The sequence below is a fragment of the Cydia strobilella genome, chromosome Z (assembly GCF_947568885.1).
Source record: "Cydia strobilella chromosome Z, ilCydStro3.1, whole genome shotgun sequence".
NCBI classification, from domain to species: Eukaryota; Metazoa; Arthropoda; class Insecta; order Lepidoptera; family Tortricidae; genus Cydia; species Cydia strobilella.
The window spans coordinates 7,909,963-7,934,356 of NC_086068.1; the positions used below are offsets into that span (position 1 = coordinate 7,909,963).

The window sequence follows — 24,394 nt, forward strand, 5'->3', positions numbered from 1 at the left end:
TGTCGCGGCATTTAAATAACATTTATCATACTATCATCACAGACACGTAAACAATGTAGACTGACAGACTTATTTAATTACATTTGCGTTCATCATTGCGGAGGCTTTCAATTAATGAGGATTCTGAGATCATAAAGACATCTAGAAAGCGCAATTTAAAGCTTAAAACACGTTACAATCGTGAAACGTAACAAAGGAACGAATATCTCGCTAAATGATGTAGACAAATGATCTGGGTGAGCAACGCGTCCCTGTCTAGCTTTAGCTTAACTCGTCTCTGGTGTCATGATCATTTCCAATCAGAGTTAATAACGCTATTGTAAACGTTCCGCGGTAATCGTTTCAGCCAATCAGCTGGCGGGATGGCCAGTCATTAAGGACCATTGACTGCGGCGCGTCAACCGGCCATAATTGATAGTATCTCACTCGGTGTTTGCACGAGTTCCAGTTTCGATTCACGAGCCGTTACTTTCAGCATAGTCGTGTCACATCGGTCAGGGAAATGGAGTTTCGAGTAACTCCGAGTATCCCAGTGGTTGGCGCAGTACGATCGGGTCTCCTGTAATTAGAGTACCATGGCCGACGCAAGAAACTGTAGCAAGTTACAATTTCTATGTTTTATGCTTCAGTAGGTGTTAAGTCGTCACTGGAAATGTGCGAAGTCCGTAAAAAAGTGTCACAAATCGAAACACTGACACACTTTAAAACACATCCCGATTTTTTACTTAAGCCAATGATATAAAATATATAGGTACTGTACGCAAACTTGATTAATGTTTTCTCATAAGTTAAAGTATTGGTCTTAATATGGAGTGAGGCAACATTCGTGACTAGAACTAGCACGACAGATGTCAAATTGTACGGCTGTCAGTTACAATCTAATATCGATTGATGCGAGTTAAATGCGCCGAATTCGGTCATGTTGCTATATTAGCGCAATACAAGTACATATAACATAAGTACAGTACATTGACTTTCATTACAAGGGTAGAATCTATATGGTTATCGTTTGTGAAGTTTTGTAGGAAGGCACGGCATGTAATAAACACTTTTCTTCCTAGCAGCTTCCCTCAACCACTTAACCCATCTGAAGCCAATAAACGCCAATATACGTCACCCATATAAGAATTAAATTACGGACTATGGCGTGCGAGATAATGGGCCTTGAATGCTTACATGTTGAACTAAATTCCTTAACACTATGTGAAAATGCAGGCAGTACATTGTAAATGTTGCTCGAGAATTGGTTTAAACATTAAACTTCAATTTATACAAGCGAGTACCCAATGAGAAATTGGATATGTTAAAAAAAACCTGATGCAACGCTTACAACTCTCAAAGTTCTATCAAGTTCATAAACTGTATTCAATAGTATAATTGTGTGTCTGCTCTTCATCAGTCACAATCATAACCGGGAAATGTATACGATAAGTATACGTAGGTACATACATACGGTAGGTATTCCAAAAACAGAATTATTCAGATATAGTTAAGCGTTAGCTATTTGTATTACAAGTCGAGTAAATACCAAACGAGTAGCGCGTATAATGTTCATTTGCAAACGCTGAATTAAGGCGAAATTTGTGAAATCGATTTTTTGATACGATTTTCTATTCAGCGAACTTCATCTAATCGTGCAAGTAGGTAAACATTTAATTATGTTTTTAGTTAGAAGTTCCGAACGAGCGACATTACGTTACTGAATTCTTACACGATTGTTTAAAGTTTACCTACTCAATAGAAAAATTAATTACTCGTTACTTTCGGGTAGCACGTTTATTGGTAAACAAGTTTTATCGCATAATTTACTGGGATGAGAGAACTAGGTCTGAGTAAAAACTATTCCCCAAAATCATACCCTGACAGATGGGACCCAAAAACCCTTTACCGAGATTTGTATGCAAAACATTTATTATAAACTTCAGTCTTCACTTTCAGTTTTACAGTCTGTGCGGAAAGAGAAGAGTCGTGGAATATAAGGGAACCAATACATTTCTATTGGGAATCGCACAGTCTATTTAATTTTCACCTCCGACATTCATTTGTACCGTACCTCAAACATGTCAACAAATAAAATAATTTATCTCTTAAGGAACATTTAATATGAATGAAATATGGAGCTTTAAAAGAAATCCCTCCGAATTTCCGGCTGCGGTTGCCGCAAGTAGAAAGTTCGCATGTCACCAGATGTAATGTTCTTTGTAATATATATAGGTTAACTGCCGCGATAGCATTGACGACGGTATTAAACTAGGAAACGGCGGTACATGTACCAAACTCCCCGTTCTGCATTCAGTGTTATAACGTTTATAACTATATCTGTAAGGTTTAGAATAGAGAGTAGGAACAAAAATGTGTAAAAGTGTTTTAAAGCTTTCATAGATACTGATCGAAGTATCTTCTTTATAATTTATAATGATTGGTTGTCACGATGGGCCAATTTTCAATTATTTGTGTCATTAAATAACATATACAATAAACGGACTTATTTGTCACAACGGCCTATAATATGCAAACATAAATGAAGAAATTGGTGTCGATTCGCATCTTAAGGGGCCCACTGACTATCAGTGCGCCGGACGATATCGGCCTGTCAGTTAGAACAACAATGTGACAGTTCCCAACAACTGACAGACCGATATCCTCCGGCGGACTAATAGTCAGTAGGCCCCTTTAATGTCTTGTTTTGAAATGACCTACGAATATTTTATTGCTCTAAATGTAATTTTAAGTTTCCTACAGAATGGCCAGGTCATACTTACGTACCTAGGTGCTTCGATAGCTTGTACGTATCGCAGAAATCGTTCGAAATGCAGAATGCGTACGTTTGCCCCGAGGCGTAGGAAGCAGAACGCATCCATACCATAGATAAGGTCTCTGGATGTAGTCTCTGGGATGGCGACGCACCTAAATAGAAGAGACGCGATGCGACTCATCCATTATGCAAACTGATCTACGCGACAACATAACACTAACTCTGTCTTTGATATCTTTGTAATGCCAAGCAACATGTCGCTTTGTAGTTTGTTTAGCTAAGAGGCAAAAGGTTTTATGCCATATTTTATTTTGTATTAAAATTGCCACTTTCGTATTTGCATACTTGCCGGTACGAAATGGGAGGTTTCATCTTTGGCCTACACGCTCAGTATGCTTTTCTCGAAGAAATATTTATGAACAAGTTATTATAATTCAAAACGATGAGTTCTGCAAACAGTGTGAGAACAGGGTATCCTTTAAACGAGGACGTAACATGGCCGCTTTCGACATTTCTAACATGTTCTCGTAAGTACTTTCAGATGTTACTTACCATTTTTTATTCTGGACGATGTTTTCACTTCTATTTGAGAGTCGACGAATTTTAGCTAGCTCGAAGTAGGTATACCACAAAATTATAATATCACCTTTATCCCTTGAAGTGGCAGGAACCGCCTCGCGGACAATTAACGTCATTTAAATTTGGAATTTGATTAATTAAAATAAAATCGAAATTCCTTCAACTCAAAAAATACGTATGCTACTTGAAAGGTTATTTACCTGCGGCTGAAAAAATATCTTTGGAATCAATTCTAATTTTCTTTATACTACGTCGGTGGCAAACAAGCATACGGCCCGCCTGATGTTAAGCAATCTCCGTAATCTATGTACGCCTGCAACTCCAGAGGAGTTACATGCGCGTTGCCGACCCTAACACTCCTCTCCCTCGTTGAGCTCTGGCAACCTTACTTACACTATGAGTAGGGTCTAATGTTATTTGGTTGCAGTTTTCTGTAAGGTGGAGGTACTTCCCCAGTTGGGCTCTGCTCTAGATCTGGAATGACATCCGCTGTGCTGTGCCCTACCACACAAAGCGAGATGTCATTTACAATGCCCATACCTCTCTTTTGGACGTAGTTTAAGGACATACCCGGGTCCAATAATAAACCTAAATGATATCCTACCATAAACACAATCCGGGAAGCCTCTTCGTTGACTTGGGCAGATACTTTACATACATACTAAACCGACCGATTTCGACGACCTGTCATCTTTATGCAAGTCTGTAAATGTCCAGCACGGCTACCACGGATTAGCATTTGACATTTACTCGATCGCATTCCTCCTCTATCGCACCAATCCATCAGTGCAAGCGAGATGGACTGCGATCGAGTTTACGCAGTCGCTAATGTAAACGTCAAGGGTCAACTCGTGGTCGGCTGCAGGTGTGATTACTATCACTTCCCATTGTAGTATAGGTACATATTAGGAACATTCGTTTGCTTATTGTCCTAAGTGTTCTAACCTATGCTACACGTCGCGTGATAAATCGAAATAATCTACACAGGGCTACCTACAATAACTGTCCTTTTAAATATTGGCTGTCGCGCTTTGTCGCGTCATGCTCGTTAGGACAATAGGTGAGCGGCAACCGATGCAACGCTGCGTTGCATTATTGGCGTTGCGGAAAAGCAAACACAGCTGACACTGTCAATTGTATGTAGTTGTAGACCAATGTGTACAATTGTTAATTTCCATCAAAGGTTTATTTCTTTATCTATGCGCATCTCGTTAGTGCTCTAAAATGCGTTCAGAATAATTTAAAAAAAAAACATTCGTCTTGACGGAGGATCGAACTGCCGCCATTACTGCTGTCATTTGTTTGTTGGTTTTTTGCTGCTGTTACGAAAGTAGAATTGTGAAGAGTTGTTTGTAATTTACATTCTGGTTGAAAATATGAGTAGTTTATTTCTGTATTTTTTATCGCATTAGTTTAATATCTATAGCACAGAATAAGTAATAGTATTATCATACAGAACAGCCACGCACCGCCCCGCCCCGACTCGAATTACCTCGCCCCGTGACGGCAGATTGACGGCCGTTTGTCGCCCGCTCAGTACTTACTCACACTATGACGCATAGCGCGTGTACAGACGTGAAGTTCACACATAAAAACGCAAGTGATTTTTGATGTATAGCGTGTCCGCCCTGTGTCTTTATTAGTCTATAGATATTTTACAGGTAGCACTAGTAGCAATGCAGGTCATTTTCCTACGGCTTCTGAACCCATCTTAGAGTACTTATATTATATTATACTCGCGTGATTCTATTATGAAAGTCGCTGACGCTCGTTTCATAAAACCACACTTGTGTTTTAAGGCCTCATTATGTGTCAATTGCATAAACTACTGTTGATATTCCACACATAATATCGACACGACAGCAAAAGAACGCGGCATTCATTACAGATAGACATTACAAGCCGTCGGCTATGTAAAACGTGTCCGAGCCAATCATTCGGAATAAAGCCGGGCCTGGATCGAACCCGGACCCTCGCCCGGTGCCGTTTAACTTAGCATTTCATTTGCACATTTATACTGGCTCAGGTGGAAATTACGAAATCCGTTGGAAGGTTAAGCTTTTCTAAGTGGTTGGCAGCCGCTAAAGGAATACTGTTCAAACTACTTATTTATTTTAAGTGTCAAAAGCGTGTTAGAATGTATCAGATGGATAGAAAATAATATACACGGTGTTACTTGAGCCACTGAAAACCTGAGACACCCCAACAATTTTTATTTGATTTGAACTCATCTTGAGTATTTATTCTTTAATCCGATAAATAATTTAAAAAAATATTAGTTGTTTAGATTTCTTAACAATTCTATTCGACTGGTAATTCTACACAAGATGCTTTGTCGTTTTAGTGACATGAAACAATTGCTAGTTACCATCGTAAACGCTGTTAACAGACCATTTGCATACCTTACTGCAACGAGATAAGGTTTACCAATGGCCAGTTAAGGGTGTTGCTCATTGACAAAGAACGTGTCAAATGCTAGTTATTGATATTGTTGCATTACAAACCTCTAGAATGGGCGTGTAAAAATAATAAAAATTATAAAAAAAATACCCCCATTAAAAAATAGCGCGATCGTTTCTCCTATCGATTCTGAACAAACTGTTTTTAGGTTTTCAGTGGGTCATGAAACACCGTGTATACGAATCATTTCGAATTAATTTCCTTAAAAATGATCGGAGGTCTATTTTGCTGTCGGGTATTATAGTCATTTTCGTTTGATAACTCCCGGAAGTAGGTACCTACACTGTATGCACGCTTAAAATAACTGGCGTTAAGCAATCACAGTATAGCCCCTGCAAATTAAACTACCGTTTGGTTGGCTTCATCTCATCGATCGGTAGAATGACCCAATGCAACAGCCATGAGCAGTTTCCACCACGTCGTGAAAAGGCCGTCACTCGCATGCACCTAAATCAAGTCGCATTTGTAGGTTTCATATTGATTACACCAAGCCCGGGGCGGGCGCAATAATCTACAACTCTCGAAAGGTTGTGGTGGCTATGTGGTATGTATAATACGAATGACCGACGGCCAGTCAGCAGGGGGTCGATTCTGGAATGAGAATTGGACATATTCAATTTAGAGGTTTCGCGTTTACCTCCGCTTCGACTAACGAGAAAATAAAACTAACAATGGGCACGCGCAGGCAGAAAAGGAACAAAGGCTTTGGTTTAACAGATTAGGGTCTTTGGCGAAAAAAACATTTGAGAAGATGCAGACTATACCAACATGTTATATTAATTACAAATAATAATCAAGTAGCACAAAACACAACACAAAGAACCAATCACCAACCAAAGCGCCCGTCGGTTCTATCCAATATCCAAGCACAGGTACTTAGAAATCAATTAATATTCCGAGGTACCTTGCAATAACCAATGACCATATGGACCATTGACGGTCAACTTGGAGACTCAATACATCGCCGCGCCGCTTCAATGGAAGTACCGGCCAATACAATCAATGTTGCACAAGCCTTAATTACTATCCTCTTGTTAACAGGATGCTGTGAATTAAGGCATGTCTGTAGATGCCATCTCGCCCCATACATAATATTTGTACAGATACAAGGTTGAAATCCTTTGTAATCAATTTCTATGGAACACGATGCAAGAGAATAGTCTATTGGCGTCGACGTTTAAAGCCAAGGACACACGGCACCTTACGCCAGATTCTCTAAAGAACGTCTTAAGCAAAAAAAAAACAGTGGGCCGTCTCCGTCCGTCGAGGGACTCCGTTTTCTGAATTAATTTCCATCAGTGTCACTTGATGAGAGCGAGAGAGACTGAGGTAGAAGAACTTCGAAATAGTAGTGTAGTTCGTGATAAAGTTGATAAACCCCCATATCTGTCGCTGTATCTGTTCTAATGCTACGCTTTAATGCGAGAAGACTAATTTGCTTTGGTTATATACGAGTACGCGTATTTGTTTTTTTGTAATGCTGAGCTTTAGTCATACGCTGTCGCGCAGCCAAAACGTTTAATATCCCATCAAGAACATTGACAACTTAATTAACGTCGATGCAATTTGGTATCACTTTCAATTATGATTCAGCGGTAGGTTTCCAACAAAGGATGGTCTAGTAGGGCCTCCCAGCGGGCGTCTGTGCCGTCGACTGTGAGAGAGAACGCAAAGCTATCTATATGCGCGGCTGTGGTGCCTGTTTAGCGGCTATTGAAAAAAAATTGTTGTCAGTAGTATGAAAATTTTCGCACACAAAAATTCATATTTTTGCCATCATAGTTTATCCACCACACAGGCAATATATGTAATATGCATTTATGAGTACATACTGAATGTTTAAACGTGAAATCTAAGTCACGTGCGTGCTTGTGCATCAATCAGTATCACACAAATATTTGAGCTAACCGGGCTTGGAACAAATCTTCCAAGTAAGTGAAGAAAGGGTAGGTATTAGGGATCCAATCCCGGTATGCTACCCAGATTAACCAAACGTCATTTCCCAGTTTTCTCTTGATGTTAGTCATATTTGTCCAAACATTAACATGACATTATTAAAAGATACCTTAGGATGACAATTTCCATCAGATTACATTTTTAAATTATTTTGCAAGGCCTGATTTTTAACGAATTTGCCAAATTCAGTGCTTTTTCTTGAATATTTTCTAGCCTACTGTATACATACACTCCATCATTGAAATTGCCATCACGAAATTATATTATACTTACTAAAAATATATTTTTTTAAACTAATTCTCAGATAAAAAAAAAATAAGTGAACGCCGAAAATAATTCTGCGCCAAATTGCTTTCAAAAACTTGATACGTGTTGACGAAAGTTGCACATAATTAATTTCCAACACAACCATCATTATACCATTATTGAAAGGCAATTTATTTGCGATTCCCATGGAACAATGAGAATGTACTAGGAATTTAGTCGATGTGGTATCAATTACCTGGCATTGGTTATTCGTCGATAGAGAAATCTACATCAACAATCACTAAAAGAAAAGGTCCGCAGATTTTGTTTAATAATACGATCTTCCAATATTATTTTGACAATAGTTGGAGATGATCCACGACGGTTATGAGGCCATCAGCTTGATTAAGCCAATGCCCTTATTGTAGTAGTATTGACCTATTGAACGGTATGGGGACCTATTAAAAAAGATAGGTCTTGGTAGAACCAAAGATAGATATAACTCCGTAATAGATGGATACAGTCTAAGGAAAAAACGTGCCTCGATAATCACGAAAATTTGATTCTCGATCAGAGGGCGCCACTAGTTTTGGCCTACACTCGTATAGAGGGCGTTGACGGTTTCGTTTGTTATTTATAATTTTAACGCATATCAGGGAAAGAACATGGGTCAAAATCATAAAAATAATTAATGCAAATAAAAAAAATCATTTATCCATATTTAAATACATTTTATCGTATTTTTATAAATATTTATTTTTAGTTTTAAAGTGTGTCGACAGATGGCAGTGAATTTACTGGGGTTACAAAATTTACTATGACAGTACCGCTCTAGTATAAGTTACTCTATGGTAGAACTAAAACCAAGAATGTGTCAAAAGACACTGTAGAATGTATGATGGAGGGCATACAACAAAACTTACGACAGGAGCGGGGAGAAATGAAGAATGATGATTTTACAAATAAATAATAATAATTTAAAAAAAATCAATTAATAGAAAAACAAATCTTGATTGTTTTGAAATTAGTAAATTCGTTACGAATCAGGCCTTATGTAATAAAATTACAGCGTTCCGAGAGAAGTATAGTATGAATTATCTCAGGTGATTTTTTAGGGCTCGGGCCCCTAATCCGGTAAAAAAAGCCTTTGTTTCTTTTAAGCTCGTTGATTTAAAAGTATTTTTTTTTATGTCATACTATAACCATAGCAACAAGGTACAAAGAAAAGGTTGATTGACCCAAATACTAGCTAGTAAAGTGCATCCAAATATACTGACGCGCTCCGTTTCCAAATATAGCATTAGTAAAGTTTGGATAACAACAGACGATTAAGCCAGGCGCTGTTAAAGATTTATCCCAGACATGTTTCGGGTAACAATTACAAATACAAATTTACCGTGGTTTGGCTATAATAAGTACCTAATAATAAGGCATCGTAAACTGCGAGCAAAATCCATTGAAGTACTAGGGTTGTTACACTAACAACCCTAGTACTTCAATGGATTTCGCTGGCAGTTTACGATGCCTGCTAATAATAGAGCAGAATCATTCCACGGGCTGTCCCCGTACAAACGCATTTTATTTCGTGTACCTATAATAACTTTTTTTCGGCGTTTAAGCCGATGATGATTTTTGGGATGATCTCTGGGCATATTTTTGACTATTTGTCACAGAAATAGAAAATTTTCCATTTGTACGGGACAATAGACAACATCATGGAATGCTCTAGGTCAGGAAAGACTAATTCATTGCGAAAAGAAACATATTTATTATTAAGAGTCAACAGAGCAATGAAGTTATTCAATTTCTGGACTAGCTGTGGACAAAAGGCCTAAGTTAAATACATAGAGTACCGTTACATCCGGGATTAATTAATATCGCATACTACGAGTATGTTCATTGCAAAATTACATTATTTTTTACTTTATTTCGAAACATAATAACTTTATCAAAAAATGGTTGTTTAAGACTCCTATTCGCTTAGAAAGATCTTTCCAACAACACCCCACACCATTACCTATAAAGCGAAAAAATATATATCCCCACTTTACGTGTAGGGGCAAAACCTAATTTCTTTTAATGTTTTAATTTTACCACGTTGTCGGCATGATTGATTTATGTATCCATAATCCATAGCAAATTTCAGTTTACTTAGCACTAACGATCACGGAGTAAACCCGTGGACGGACAGACAGGCAAGCGGACATGGCGAAACTATAAGTTATAATATAACTATTGATTGCGAAACCCTTAAAAGTTGTATTAGACGTCCGTATAATTAAACTTTTAACTAGAGCTTTTCATCACCCTTGCGAGGAATTTAACACTACATTTTGTGAGATAACGTTCCGAGGTAACAAACATTTTAAAAAAACCGGCCAAGTGCGAGCGAGTGAGTGAGGGTTCCGTACTTTTTAGTATTTGTTGTTATAGCGGCAACAGAAATACATCATCTGTGAAAATTTTAACTGTCTTGCTATCACGGTTCATGAGATACAGCCTGGTGACAGACAGACAGACGGACAGACGGACGGACAGACGGACAGCAGAGTCTTAGTAATAGGGTCCCGTTTTTACCCTTACCCAAACCCTAGAAATCGTCTAAACTTAGAACCTCTTGCATTTTGAAACCGGTTAACAACTAGTATTTTAGACAATCGTGATATAATAGACAGCCTTTCATTTGAGTACCGTGTTTAGGCCACGATGCTTGCTGAGTGGCCTAATAAAGGTACGAGATTGAAAAGCTTGATTATGATTATATAACTATTGAATACAATACTTTTTCTACGAGTCACCTAAAATAATACTTTTTCTACTATAAAACTAAATAATTAATGAAAATTAGGCACGTATCTCAGTAGTACAACAGACATCAACGCGTGCATAATATATGAATACTAATTCGTAATGCACACAGATTGATATTGGCCTGTAGCCGATCGCGGCATTTGACGGGTTTGGCGGTAAAAGAGTAAACTGATCATCAGACACATCAGTAGACCTATAGGCTTTGCAGTAAAGTTCACGAATAGGCTAGATGACAAGTATTTATTTATTAATAGTATCAGGCGATCCGGTTGGTTTTGAGAATCAAATGGCTACATGGAACCCATCGCATTAAAGAAATACGAATGTCAGAAATGACAGTTAGTCTGACAATCGTGCTCTACGAGCGAAACGCCCTAAGTAAACGGTCTTCGATCGTGACGTCACGATCAAGTTGAAGCCGTATTGAAGTACCCTATGGAAAACAAGAAAATTGCGTGTGGGTCAGATCTTGGAAACTAAATTTGACCCTTTTCCCGATTGAGCTGTTTTTTTTATCATATCCATTTTTTTTGTAATTACAAAAAAAAAATATTTGAAATTCTTATTACGAGCTCTTTCATTTGATATTTAACACAATATAGTTTTAAAACAGCAACATGCTTCGTCCCAAAATACCAATGATGATATCCGCAACAGGCGTTTGTTTTTTTTTGTCCAAATATTGTGATAAATTGCTGATTTTCTACCTATTCAACTAGATTTGGTTATGAAATTCAACATGTGTCATGATCCCAATTGACAGTCAACAGTGTGGATGGTGCAACGTGTAGCACGTCATGTCGACTATCTCATACTCGGAACGCGCCAAGTCGCTTAGTGGCTGAGAAACGGTCCCGTATTTGCATCAGACGTCATGTTGCACCTCATTTTCACCATTTTGCATATACAACGGGACGTTACAAGATAATGGCTCACTTTTAGTCCGCGTTATAAACAACATATAATGCACAGCGCTTATTAAGGGCGATGCTATATAACCTAGAGGTATGTTATGACCAATAATGTTGAAACTACGTCGGGTATTTAAATGAGGTAAACAAGTACTCTCTTTAGATATTTATTCACTCGAAAGCAAGATAAATAAGGAGCCGTCCGAGAAACGATATCGTATAATTTTATTATTCACAACATCTGTCAAATCCATTCCATTAGCGAGTAACTACTTCACCTCTTTTTATTGAGACCACGATAGAACCTATTAATGTAACCTGCAATAATATGAAGTGTGTATAAATATCTGACACGATCTAAAAACGCATAAGTCTTTAAAAAGAATTCCTGATTCATTTCAGAACGACCCTATTGTACATTCGTGCAAGCGAAATGCACAGAAAATATTGAACGGTCCTAATTAAGTATCTGAAGATTTATTTTTTACTTATTTGTATCGTTTTTAACTGTAAGACGCAAGACACCACTTTGTCGAATGCCAATAAGGTGCTATTGACAATCGGACTTGAAACTTAACGTTTAGCTTTGAAATTGAACGTAAGCGAATCGCTGCGATCGTTAACATTATTTCTTTGTTCAATGGACGATTAACGTCAAATCGTTTATAGTCGTAAATTTAGTGTCTGTTTAAAATCATTGTTTGGTAAATTGACGAAAACAGCCGCCATGTGCTATTTTGTAGTCGGTTTGTTGAAAGTTAATGCAGCTCTACTTCTAGAGATGGGCCGAATCTTCGGTAGAATATTTCCAATTAAGTGAAGAATGGCAGAGGAAGCCCCGCTTCGTCAAATATCCTCGTAAATCTCCCGTGATTGGGGGCGTGGCCACGGCGAGCTCACCTTTCATTCTGAGGCATCCGTTGAACCATCGCCAACATAGTAAACTAGTGTTGGTTAAGACTCGAGTCCTTTGAGTTATCTGCTTTGAGACTAGATTTTGTTTTTCAGTCTTATACTTAAGTTGAAACTCGAGTTATTTTCAACTTGTTATAGACTAGTCTTTTGTAGAGACTTGAGACATTTTCCGAGAACTATTTTTTTTACAAAAATAATAAAAAAGCATTGTCTTCGTGTAACATTTATGAGTTAGGTCCACAAACCATACAAGAAAGCATATATCTTCTGTTTTTTAGATAAAACTGTTGTCAGTCTTTATTCAGAGGCTCGAGTCCCATTGAGTTGCGCTTAAAAAGACGCAATATGTAAATGATTCGACTGACTTAAGAGACGGAAGGTTCTTAATTTTTAAGCGGTGAGTCTCGTAAATATGAGTCGAGGTTAAATTTAGACTCAAAAGACTGGAGTCCCTACCTACTCTACAGTAAACTGACAATTTGTAGACCTTATTGCGACAATATAAGGTTGATGAATGGGGTATTGTTGTTAGTATGTTCTCATGTGAACATTAACCCCCTTATTCATAAACGTCTACTACAGTTGACAAACCGCTAATAATCGTTTGTCCCTTTCCATCATACCAATACGTCGGAAAGGGACAAACAATTATTAGCGGTTTGTCAACTTTAGTAGACGTTTATGAATAAGGGGGTAAGTCTTTGTCGTGGAGTTCCAATTTTAAAATATAACTAGGTGCTCTACCTATAAGGTTTGGATAACAGACATAATTATAACCAAAAATAGATGTCTCATGTATGTGCTTTATTTATGAGGAGACCAAAAGTGGCGATGTCTAAAAGTCGTAGGTTATATACCTATATATGTGTGCCGTCGCTAGGGCCGTTAATTGATCGGCAATTTACGTAAATATTATTTAGACATGCAGTCACCTCCTTTCGAATGAAACTCGAATACTAACCGAATCGAACTATGAATGGTGGTGACTGTGAGGATGTGAATACATATCGACATGCATTGTCTTTGTACTGGCTACATATCGATGGTCACAATGTTCGCTTAGTTTGTATGTCCAGGACCAATTGAGTTACCGAAGCAGCTGCGCTGCGCTCCATCAAATATCGGTGTAGAGCACGTGTGATTGAAGTCTGCCTCTCAGATGTATCATAGCCGGCCAGGTAAGCAAAATTATGCATTCTAACCTGTATAAATATTTGTTAGCACCTAGGCCGCCCGCTTGATGACGATTGTACCTATATATTATGTAGAGCGTTGATCCATGATATAATAATCGTTAGTCCCTGACTGTTGACACTAAAGACGACAGCTCTCTAACATTTACGAAAACTCGCTTAGCTCAATCAACTTCTCGATAATCGTCGGACTTAGACACTGTCTAAAGTTGAAGCTCCTTCGGCAAAATTTGCACCTGAGGCCCTACGGCGAAAAATTAAATTCCAAATTTCTTTATGTGCCTCTCGAATATGCAAGAGCGACAGTGAAGCAGATAACAGTTTTCGATTTTTCGATGTTGGCGGTAGGCCCTCAGACACTGTATATTTTCTGTAAATTTCCGTTTCGATAAGTAGGGATCGCTTCAATACACGTTTACTTCCTGCATCAGTTATTATCAGGTGACAGTCAAAGTGGTGGGTGACAGAGGCTAGAGTCTGCTTACCTTCCATTCTGTGGTCCCACGTTCCCGTCGTTGAACGACGAGGTGGCGCTCAGGTCCTTGTCCGGTATGAGCCCGCTCTGCATGCCCAGGGGCGCGATGCATTGAGCTGCGAACAAAATACAACTCAATTATCAAAGCTGTACTAAGCGGAAAACTCCATTAATAGAACTTTGGGAACAAATCAAAATAATTTTATTTGTTCTTAAAGTTGTATATATGGCGGCACCGTCTCTCTCGCTATATCGTAATCCCGTAGTAGGGGATTCGTATAGGAGGTGCAAGCACGTGCTGCTCGCACTGAGAATTAGTCAAAGAGGCCTATAGTCTTTCTATAACATTGTGTATACTCGAGAAATCGGTACGGGTGTAAGCGTGGCGGGGTAACCTAAAGGTGCCGGTTCGAATCCGTCCTGTGCCTCTGGAGGGCTTAGTCACTTTTTCTTTATTATATGACATCTATTTCAGTTTATTATTTGATTAATATAGTACGGCATGCCAATTTGTCATAGAAAGTATAAAGGGGAGAAATTCAAAATTACTATGGAAGATCGACCTCTTGCGCCTACACTTTCAAATTTGGTGCTTTTATCGACTATCGAAATAATTCTACAGACTATACTTATTACTTGGATGCTCTTTGAGGGAATTGTTCCCCTATGGAGTATCCAGGGTACAAGTATACCTACCTAGGTATTCATATTATTATTTTCATGTATATTTCAGAATACACTTCAGTTACAGCATTTTACTATAATATTATATGTGATAAAGTCGAAAGTGAGAATGATACCTAACTCTACAGTCAAACTAACTGTAAACTACAGGGGAGCTTTGTTATAACATGTATGTGTCTATCTATCTCTTTAATAAGTAATAAATATTAAATAAAAATAAGCATTATTATTATTATTACATCATGAAAAAATATTCAACCAGTTAGCAGTTGAGCCTGTCTACTTATTCTGCTTGATCTTATTTCATTTAAATCCTTTTAAGGTAGCTATTTATAGATAATGGTGTAAGGAAGCTATTTAAAGGGTGTAGAGAAATCTCTGTTCTCATTTTCTCACCTGTAAGTTTTAGAGCGAATAAAATTACATTTGTAAATTATATTCAACCGAGATACATATACAAAAACGCGTTAAATAGAGAACTTTCTTATAAAGAATCCGTTAAAAATAGATTAAACACACCGGAACGAAATGATGAAGGCACCTTTGAAATGGGATCGCTAGAATCCAAATTTAACCTCGGCAAACACCATCATGAAGTGTTCTTTATATTATAATTATTAATGCACACGTGTAAATATTGTCGACAACGACAAACGTTGCGATACCTAATCATTCTTGTTAACAGAAATGTGAGAAATGACAAACACACATTTATTTTTATGACACAAGCACAAGGCGATATTGGTTTAGATCTCGCTCTGCTAGTTTTGAACAGTTTGAAAATTATGAGGTCATGCAAGTGCATATTCAATATATGTAATACTGGTTTTCCTACATCATCTAAAGCTACCTACTTAACATGTTAGTAAAGGCCAAGATAAAACAATGTTTAATCTTGCAATAGTGAGGGTAAATGGTACTTGGCACCTCTTGCGGAAACGATTTGGCTTCCCTCTTTATTCTGAATGTAACCACTGTCATACAAGCCAGCGTATGAAAAACTATAAGTATTCGTTACAGTTACACCTTCCTAGGCCATTATTAAATTATCACAGGTTTGTGTGTACCTGTGATAATAAAGTAGGGTATATTTTCGCTATGTACCCTTACGAGTATTGGGCAGACAACAACATCTAACTAACGAGATATGCGAAAACACAAATCGCGCGTCCCCACGAGTCCCAGGAAAGCAATATTATTTCCTATGAATGACCTAAACACATTCCAACCTCAGGTAAGTAAGGAGGTGTTATTCCAGAAAAAGTCACTTAGTATTCTCTCGCTAGACGAGCTTCGAACGGCTAAATTGTTAATACACTATTCGAGACAGGGAGTTTCCCCAACAATGCCCAGACTTCGCTGAGCGATAGAACGCGAATAAATTAACTTGGCGAGGTAAACCACTCTTCAGAGTTCCATTTTGTAGTCTCTCTCGGGCTCGCTGAATGATCAGCTTAAATTTCAGTCAAAAATAGTTTTCGTAAGTAATTTTATGAGAGTAGGCAAAATATAAATGTGTGCCGCGGTAGGTATTCCCTGTGCTAAGCTAAGGTATGCTCCTTAAAGCGCTCCGGGAAAGTTTTACCTGTCTGCAAAACTTCAGCTCTCTAGGCCTCATGGCCTTGAGGCGTTGCTAAAAGCCCGACAGCGGAGTGAAAAGCATCGTTGGATTTTTTGTCGAACAGCGTCGATCGATATTTTTAGTAGACTGCGCTGCCGCGTTGTTCAACGTATAATTACTAACAGAACTACTTTATTATTAATGTGTCGTGCCATTTTGCAATAAAGCTTAAATATATGTAGTATTAATAGGCGCCGTCAGTCTCAGCATCAGAATATTTCATAAAGGATAAAGGCTGGTAATGGTCGGGGAGCCCAAGAGGGGATTTTTGTAGTAACTCGAACGCGTCAGATTAAGATATGAGTAATATCTTGCTACCCCGTGGAGTCTACCTTTACCACTTTTAGCCGTCTATGTTGAGCAGTTGTTTGGTGGGGGGTTCAAAAGATCGTTAAGCAGATTGTAGATTTTGTCATTTTATTCCAAATAAATGCTATAATTGTGTTATTACTAAATCTGATGATTATTTGTACGAATTTCCTTAATCTGACGGTTACAATGTGAAAATCGCGCGTCAGATTAAGGAAATGCGTACAAATAAGTGTCATATTAAGTTATAGAAAAATTATAGCATTAAATTGGATTTTTTTAACCCTCCACCAACCACCCGAAATTTAAAAAAAATTGTGGACGTTATAAAAGCTGAAAAAAAAACTTTATTTAACCTTTTCTTTTCTTCTTCTTATCATCTAATCTTTCGATTCCAATAGATCTCTACGACGTTAGGGTAACTACACATTTAGCATCGCCGGCTCCCCAGCTACAATGGGAAAGGGGTTACGGGCGGGCATTAGAGTTCAGAGTAGGGAGTATTTAAGGCCACCATATAGGTAAGTCCTTCTGCAACCATGTGCGGACGGTCATTAGTTAGATAAAATGCTATCACATCAAGCTCCTCCATCTAATGATAGTAAGAGTGCGTAATCAAGTTACGTCGTAACCATTTAGCGCGGTGGAATGGTTGCCCTGGACGAGGGGCGGACGGTCGGCAATGGCTGTAAATTCAGCATTTTTTCGGTTCCGTAGTCAAAATCGCATAAAAAACCTGTATCGAGTTAATTTGTTTGTTATTCAGGTATGTAAGTATTTATAAATTTATAAACAATACCAATATACAAATAGATCATAGCACTACAAAAATTCATTCTTGCAACTAAAGGTATGAATTAAATGACTGTGGCCTAAATTTTGACTTTAGACTCTAAGCGCCACTAGCACCATTCCACTAACCGGGGGTTAGCCAGTTAAACCTGGAGTTACCATGGTTACCAGTACAATTTGAAACTAGGTTAACGGTTTAAACGCTTAACCCTGGGTTAGTGGGATGGTGCAAGTACCCTAAGCACCACTTATGTCTAAATATTAAACTTATCGATTTTTCAAAAACCATACAATCTTGTTTGAGTTATAAAATCTTTCGATTACATAAAGAAACATTTCAATTCAATCTTATAAAAGTCAAGGAAAGAAAAACAAGAACTTCTAAAGTTCATATTTTTATGGGTGCTATTTCAAAAGCCGGGATTCGAAATTAAACATAATTAGTACAAGTTTGTTAGTCAAAGGCTTGTTGAACAGGTATATCCTAGTTATTAGAAACTTCAGCAATATCAGGCTTCTTCTGAGAAGCGGAAAAATACGAATGCTAAATAAATATCAAGATATTTTTAAGGCGTCTGTCAACCACAATCACCTTGACAACTTATACATTAAACGATTTCAACATGTTATACACTCTCTAAACTTTCTTGATACATACTTGATAAATAAGTACGCACCAACATTCTCTAACCCTTTGTAAGGCAGGGAATATATTTCCCACTTGATTTTGAACTTTAATTTCTGAACCTCTAAAGGCCTATAAAGGCCTCTTAAGAGGCCGGTGTCGATTTTAGTCGCAAAAATGTAAAATTGATAGAATTAGTCGGTGAAATTGTACACCTTTTGTTACATAATTGAAATAACAAGTACTGGTTTCTATTAGCACGTCTTCTTACCTTGCCTTTTATCGGATAATTTTTTTGAAAACAGACACTAAATTAGTAATGATTTTTTTTCTGATGGACGCTTAGGTAAACGCGCGTAAAGCACTGATTTTGTCGCTCTTATTTGTAAATTTCGTAAAGTTTGGATTGCTAAAAATGGTAAATTTGTATTACACATATTCTGTACTTGACCATTATCAGATTACATTTTTGTTATATAACTTTATCGAGAACCAAATTTTCTTGGCGCCACTACCTTTGGTCTACTGTCGGATAGATGGCGTCGACGGTTTCGTTTGTTATTTAACAATTTTAACGCATATCAGTGAAAGAACATGGGTCAAAATCATATAAAAATAATTAATGGAAATAAAAAAAATCATTTATCCATAATAAATAAATTTTATCGTATTTTTATACATCTTCATTTTTAGTTTTAATCGTGTGTCGATAGATGGCAGTGAATTTCCTGTGGTTACAAAATTTACTATGACAGTGCCGCTCTATCCTATTATATCCTCTGTGGTCTTACCAAAAAGTTCGATAGGTATAACCTTTTTTGTTTGAAATTTATTAAGAATTATTTCTTACCATGACACTAATACTTTTCTCGAAAAAAAAACTGTCAACTTCGTCAGGACTTTGTTGCGTCAGGGGGCGGGGAGGGGACGCTAGTGTGCGTAAACCACCATACCCAAAGGTAGGTATCATACCACATTCATTTCATGCTGGCTATAATTTGTTTGTCTTCCCCATACATTCGAACATAACTTGACAGAATCAATAATTGCGTGATACACAATTCGTGGTAGAAAGTGTAGGCAGAAACAGTCCTATTATTTTATACACAATTCAGTTCAGGCGTTTCTGGACAGGTATTATTATGGATATCCAGTCAGTGTTAAAACAGTTTTGAAGGATTTTTTTGTAATGTAATTTGTTTTGCTAGATTCACAATACCTAAATAATAAATACAATTAACAGGTTAATTATTTATTACATAAATACAATTATTCTGAGTAGGATATGCTCCCGATAATCGCCATACAAATTCATACCCGGGATTCTCTAATTTAGTGAAGCTTAAATTAGTGATATTAAACAATCGATTTTCACCGACATGTTGTACATTAGAAATTGACAGCAAAAATTGTTGCTAAAGAAAATTTATGGACCTACGTAATTTCCAAACAACAATTTGACGAAACCTACAAAAACACAACGACAAATTTACGAACTGTTCCAAATTAGCTCTTATTTTTACTTTTCGTCACGAAAGGTAAACTCGATGCCGGACACATGCACAGATGCTCTAAGACATGGTTCCACAAAATTGTCCGAGTTCACCCTATTCCATAAACAATTTACCCGGGGCACGGGAACTTTGATGACATTTCAGCGCAGCTCATGTAGGTAGGAGGGTAAATCATTAACGCGATGGGACGCACGACGCACGGGAGCTGGGGACTATATGTCGCTGACCCCTACATATGTATAGCGATGGCCTGGGCTGTCAAATTAATCGACATGCTTTACGTGCTTGCATGACTAGACTATGCTTTAAGTAATTATTTAAATAAACACGATATTTAATTATAGGTACATACATCCTTGAATTTAGTAACAAAGGGTGCCTTCGACGAGTGATAAGTGATAAGTAGTGATATATTTTAAATCTAACAAAGCTAAAGAACACAAGAAGGCACGTTTCTGAGGAGTATACCGTCAGCAGCAGAGCAGAAGTAGTCAAGCGGGCGAGTTGTCTAAAATGATCTGAGTACTACTTTATTGTTAAATCAATTAAGAGAACCTAGGTTTAAGAAACCACATTTTCCAATTATATTTATTAATATCATAATAAGTATAAATAAATGTATTTATATTCAATAGTATATCAAAACACATTACTAGATTGTTACATAAGTTATAAAAGAAGGCACGTTTTAAACATTGGTATTCATTTTCTATATTTCAGTACTACTAGCATGAAATAGTATAAAAGGATTCCTTTTCTTTATTTCCCTATTATTTATTCTTTCCCTGGACATCTTTTCAGCTACGGACTGCCCGCGGTCACTTTGTAATATAAAGTATTTTCGTTAGTAATATATATCTTTGCCCCCTTGCTATTGCTGAAAAGTAATGGGTACACAGATGTACTTGTTAAAGTGCTACCACTCTACCAGTGGCATCGATCTACTGCATCAAAATCCGTGTCCACCCAATAAACTAGAGTAGGTATGCACTATATTGAACACAAGTCGCTTTTCGCAATGTAACCGTAATAGGTAGACAACAAGCTTTCAAGTAATAATACCAGTGGCAAAGGAAACTATGCTTTGATTCGAACGGCACGAAGCGGCCCGGGTAAAGCCGCCAGCCATCTGAATATCCAACTTGAATTTCGGTCAAAGAGGATATAATAGGATAGAGCGGTACTGTCATAGTAAATTTTGTAGCCACAGTAAATTCACTGCTATCTATCGACACACGATTAAAACTAAATCGTGTGTCGATAGATGGCACACATTTTCCAAGATGGCTGCGGTTCCTCGAGGTCCCCAAATGTCAAATGGTGTGGACATGAAAAAGGGACCTATTAACATACAGTACCGGCCAATAATATATCACCTTCATGTTTTTACGTTACGGTATAACTTTTTTTTTTATATTTGTGAGTGACTTCCACCTTACTGTTTTAGGTAGTCTAGTAGTATTCCTTTGTACGGACGATGAGAAAAATTGGTCTCATGTAATGGTTTTTCATAGAAGCTTTTTTTTAAATGTATTGTTAACTTCATTTTTTTAATAGAGGTTTTTTAGTAATATGCTGAGTATCCTATTGTAATTCACAGTATTTCATTGTAGTATTCATCATATATTTGTATAAAATGACTAGTAAAATATGCAATCTACAAACTAACCTATATTGTTTACTCTATACATATAACCTCATACAAAAACACTCAAAGGCGATATATTATTGGCCGGTACTGTATATACCAAATTTCATCACTATCCAAGAGATTTCGCAGTTTGTGTTATTCCGATTGTGCTAGTAACGCAACGGCTACGCAATGAAAATGAAAATTTGGGTAGCGTAGTGAAGTTCCGTTTCGATGGTAAACTGTCATGGACATTGGGTTGTATAATCGGATCATCTGCCATGCATTATTAGCAGAGGAAGGCTTTGTTTCGTGCTTGACTATGTGAGCTGTGAGTGGCATCTTTATAATTCAATGTTACCATCCCGTCTGGCTTTTAGCCATTAGTAAGCTCTTTCCTGCCTTGCACTTCAGCGTTGGGGGCAAATAGAGGGTGCTTCCCAAATGCACGCAAGCCGAACGTTCGAGATAACCATTTTAAGTGTGGCTTTGAGACTCGTAACGACCGTACGTATCTATAAAAGCTTGCTTAACCCTTTATAAGGCATAAGGGTTCAGAAATTATGCTAAATTGAACCCTATGGCTTTAAAATAAAGTTCAAGATCAAGTAGGAAATATGTTCCCTCTGCCTTACAAAGGATTAAACCGGTGTTATTTGTTTCACTTGCACTCAATAAGCTACTGGAATAACATTCCTGGACGTCAATCGCGTGCCGCAATTTTAATTAGCATTGTCGTACGTTTTCAACCTTCTCCATTCGTCGGTGGACGGGCGCCCTTTTTAGCGTATTCAGAGCGTGAAAGGCTATTATTGTCAATCTAAAAAGTACTAGTACTGCCAAGGTTTAGGCTTTTTTCTATGCAAATTTGTACTGGACGGTTAATGTTGTGTTTTAGAGCTAATATCAGACGTTTCTCTTCGTGGTTGCCAAACCTTTAGCGTTTGACACATAACATTAGATTTTGAACCACAATTATTTCAGCATAATATAAATGAATTTTCGTTTTACGTGTGTCGGCAATGATGTCCGCTCAATCAATGGTAAAAGTAAAACGATAATCGATAACGATAACCCTTGCGACTACTATTCGCTTTTGGTCTTTTTACGTACAAGTATCATAATAATCGTAACAACGAGCAATCAGAAATAAAAACTTCATAAAAATATGTAATATGAAAGAATTTGAAAGCAGACAAATGTGAACATAAAAATGCTTCTTCAACCGTATATCAGGGTAAATATTTAATTTCTACGAAATTGCCTAAAATCAAAATCTTGTAAGGAAACATCTCTGAATAATAGCATGCTGTTTGTAGGTAAGTGTATTAGAAATGAGGTTTTAGTAAATGTTATGCGAGACCTGGGGCATCATGACACATGGTACAATTTATAGGTGCCCAAGAGAATTACGCGAAGTTACCTAGGAGTGCATAATGTGACAGTTCATTAGTGTTTATTAAGTTTTAGTGTTGAAGAGGAAAAGGGCTAATAGCGTAATGATGTAGTGTAGACATAACAGCGTGATATACGGTGTGGGAAAATCCTGACGCAATGTGTACTTTAGACGCTTTATTACTACAGCATTTGTGATGTCGCTGGACAGTGTCGGGTGTTGGACATGTGGACCGTTTTTTGTTGTTACACTGTGACATTCGCCAACGAAAAATATTTAAAATTAACTTAGAAATAGCATCGTATTTTCCCAAATGTTTAATAGGTAATAAGGTATATTAAAACAATGTACTTAATAGGGCGAGGGCGAGAATTTCAAAGTGAGTGTGATTCCTGTCTCTTACAGTACAGACACAGACTGAACCAAAAATACGTTGACAAACAATTTTATATGGAATCTTTTTCTTACTTACACGTCTTTTAATAAAATGGAAGTGGAGTTACAATCATTTAAGTAAAATAAAACGTATTACATATCTTCAAAATACTCGTTTAGCTTTGATACACAAACGCAAACATTTTGTTAAAATTATCATCATTATGTTATGCCGCAGTAAAAAAAGTCAACGTATTTTTGGCCCACCAACGTATTTTTGGGCCACATAATAAAATGTAGTTGGTAAATATTTGAGGCACGAAGATGTACAATGTGCCGTAGTCAACGCCGGATCGAGTGGAAGTCTAGCTATAGCTTACAAAAATGTTGTACACCTACAGACTAAAATCAGATAGATGTGGGCAAAAGGTTAACATTCTCCGAGCGGAAACGAAACGGGTCCATATTTAGCGTTCTCGAATGAGCACGCTAATTATTAATTATGATTAGGGCGTCAACAACACGCACACAAGTAAATATTTAGGTGTGTGAGTGTCGGGGGCTTCACACCGTGTCCTCCGCGCCGTTCCTCTCTCTCCCCAGCGACGGAAAAGTTAAGTGAAAGAGACGACGCGACCGTATTTTCAAATTTCGAGTAGCCCGCCGCCCGGTGAGGATTGATATTAATGTTCACTGTTACTGTTTGGGTTAGCAGATAAATATCTATTGATTTTTCAAGGGTGCGATCACTGAAGCGGTGTAAATTGAAATTTTCTAACGTTTGTTTGCGGATGCGTAAACATGATTATATTAGGTACGGAAGTTTCATCAGCCCATATCAGGTGAGGATCGTTACATTCATTACGTAGGTATTCAATAGTTATTTGTGCAACAAGAGGAAAGTTGTTTTTTCTTGCGAGTGTTGATTTTGAGTCCCGAGTAAGCGAAAGATTCTAAGTTAGAATATTGAGCGTAGCGAGGGACTCAAAACACGAGATGTAAAATAACTGCTCTCGTGTGACACATACAACTTTTCACCTCAGTAGTGAGAACATATTAAAGATTAAAAAAAATTCAACATCAAGTAAAGTTAACCACCTTTATTTACATTCATTCATGAATGAAAGGCATCATCATTATGACGAAA

At 37.5% G+C, this 24,394-nt stretch overlaps 1 protein-coding gene across 3 annotated transcripts in view; it reads right to left on the bottom strand.

Moving 5' to 3' along the window:
* Positions 1–24,394, bottom strand: part of LOC134754196 (discoidin domain-containing receptor 2-like) — a 102,614-nt gene that overhangs the window by 39,113 nt on the left and 39,107 nt on the right. For all 3 annotated transcript variants that reach the window (XM_063690342.1, XM_063690339.1, XM_063690341.1), the window contains exon 3: positions 14,312–14,417. In XM_063690342.1, the coding sequence (XP_063546412.1) occupies positions 14,312–14,417 (106 nt within the window). The remainder of the gene's footprint in view (positions 1–14,311; positions 14,418–24,394) is intronic.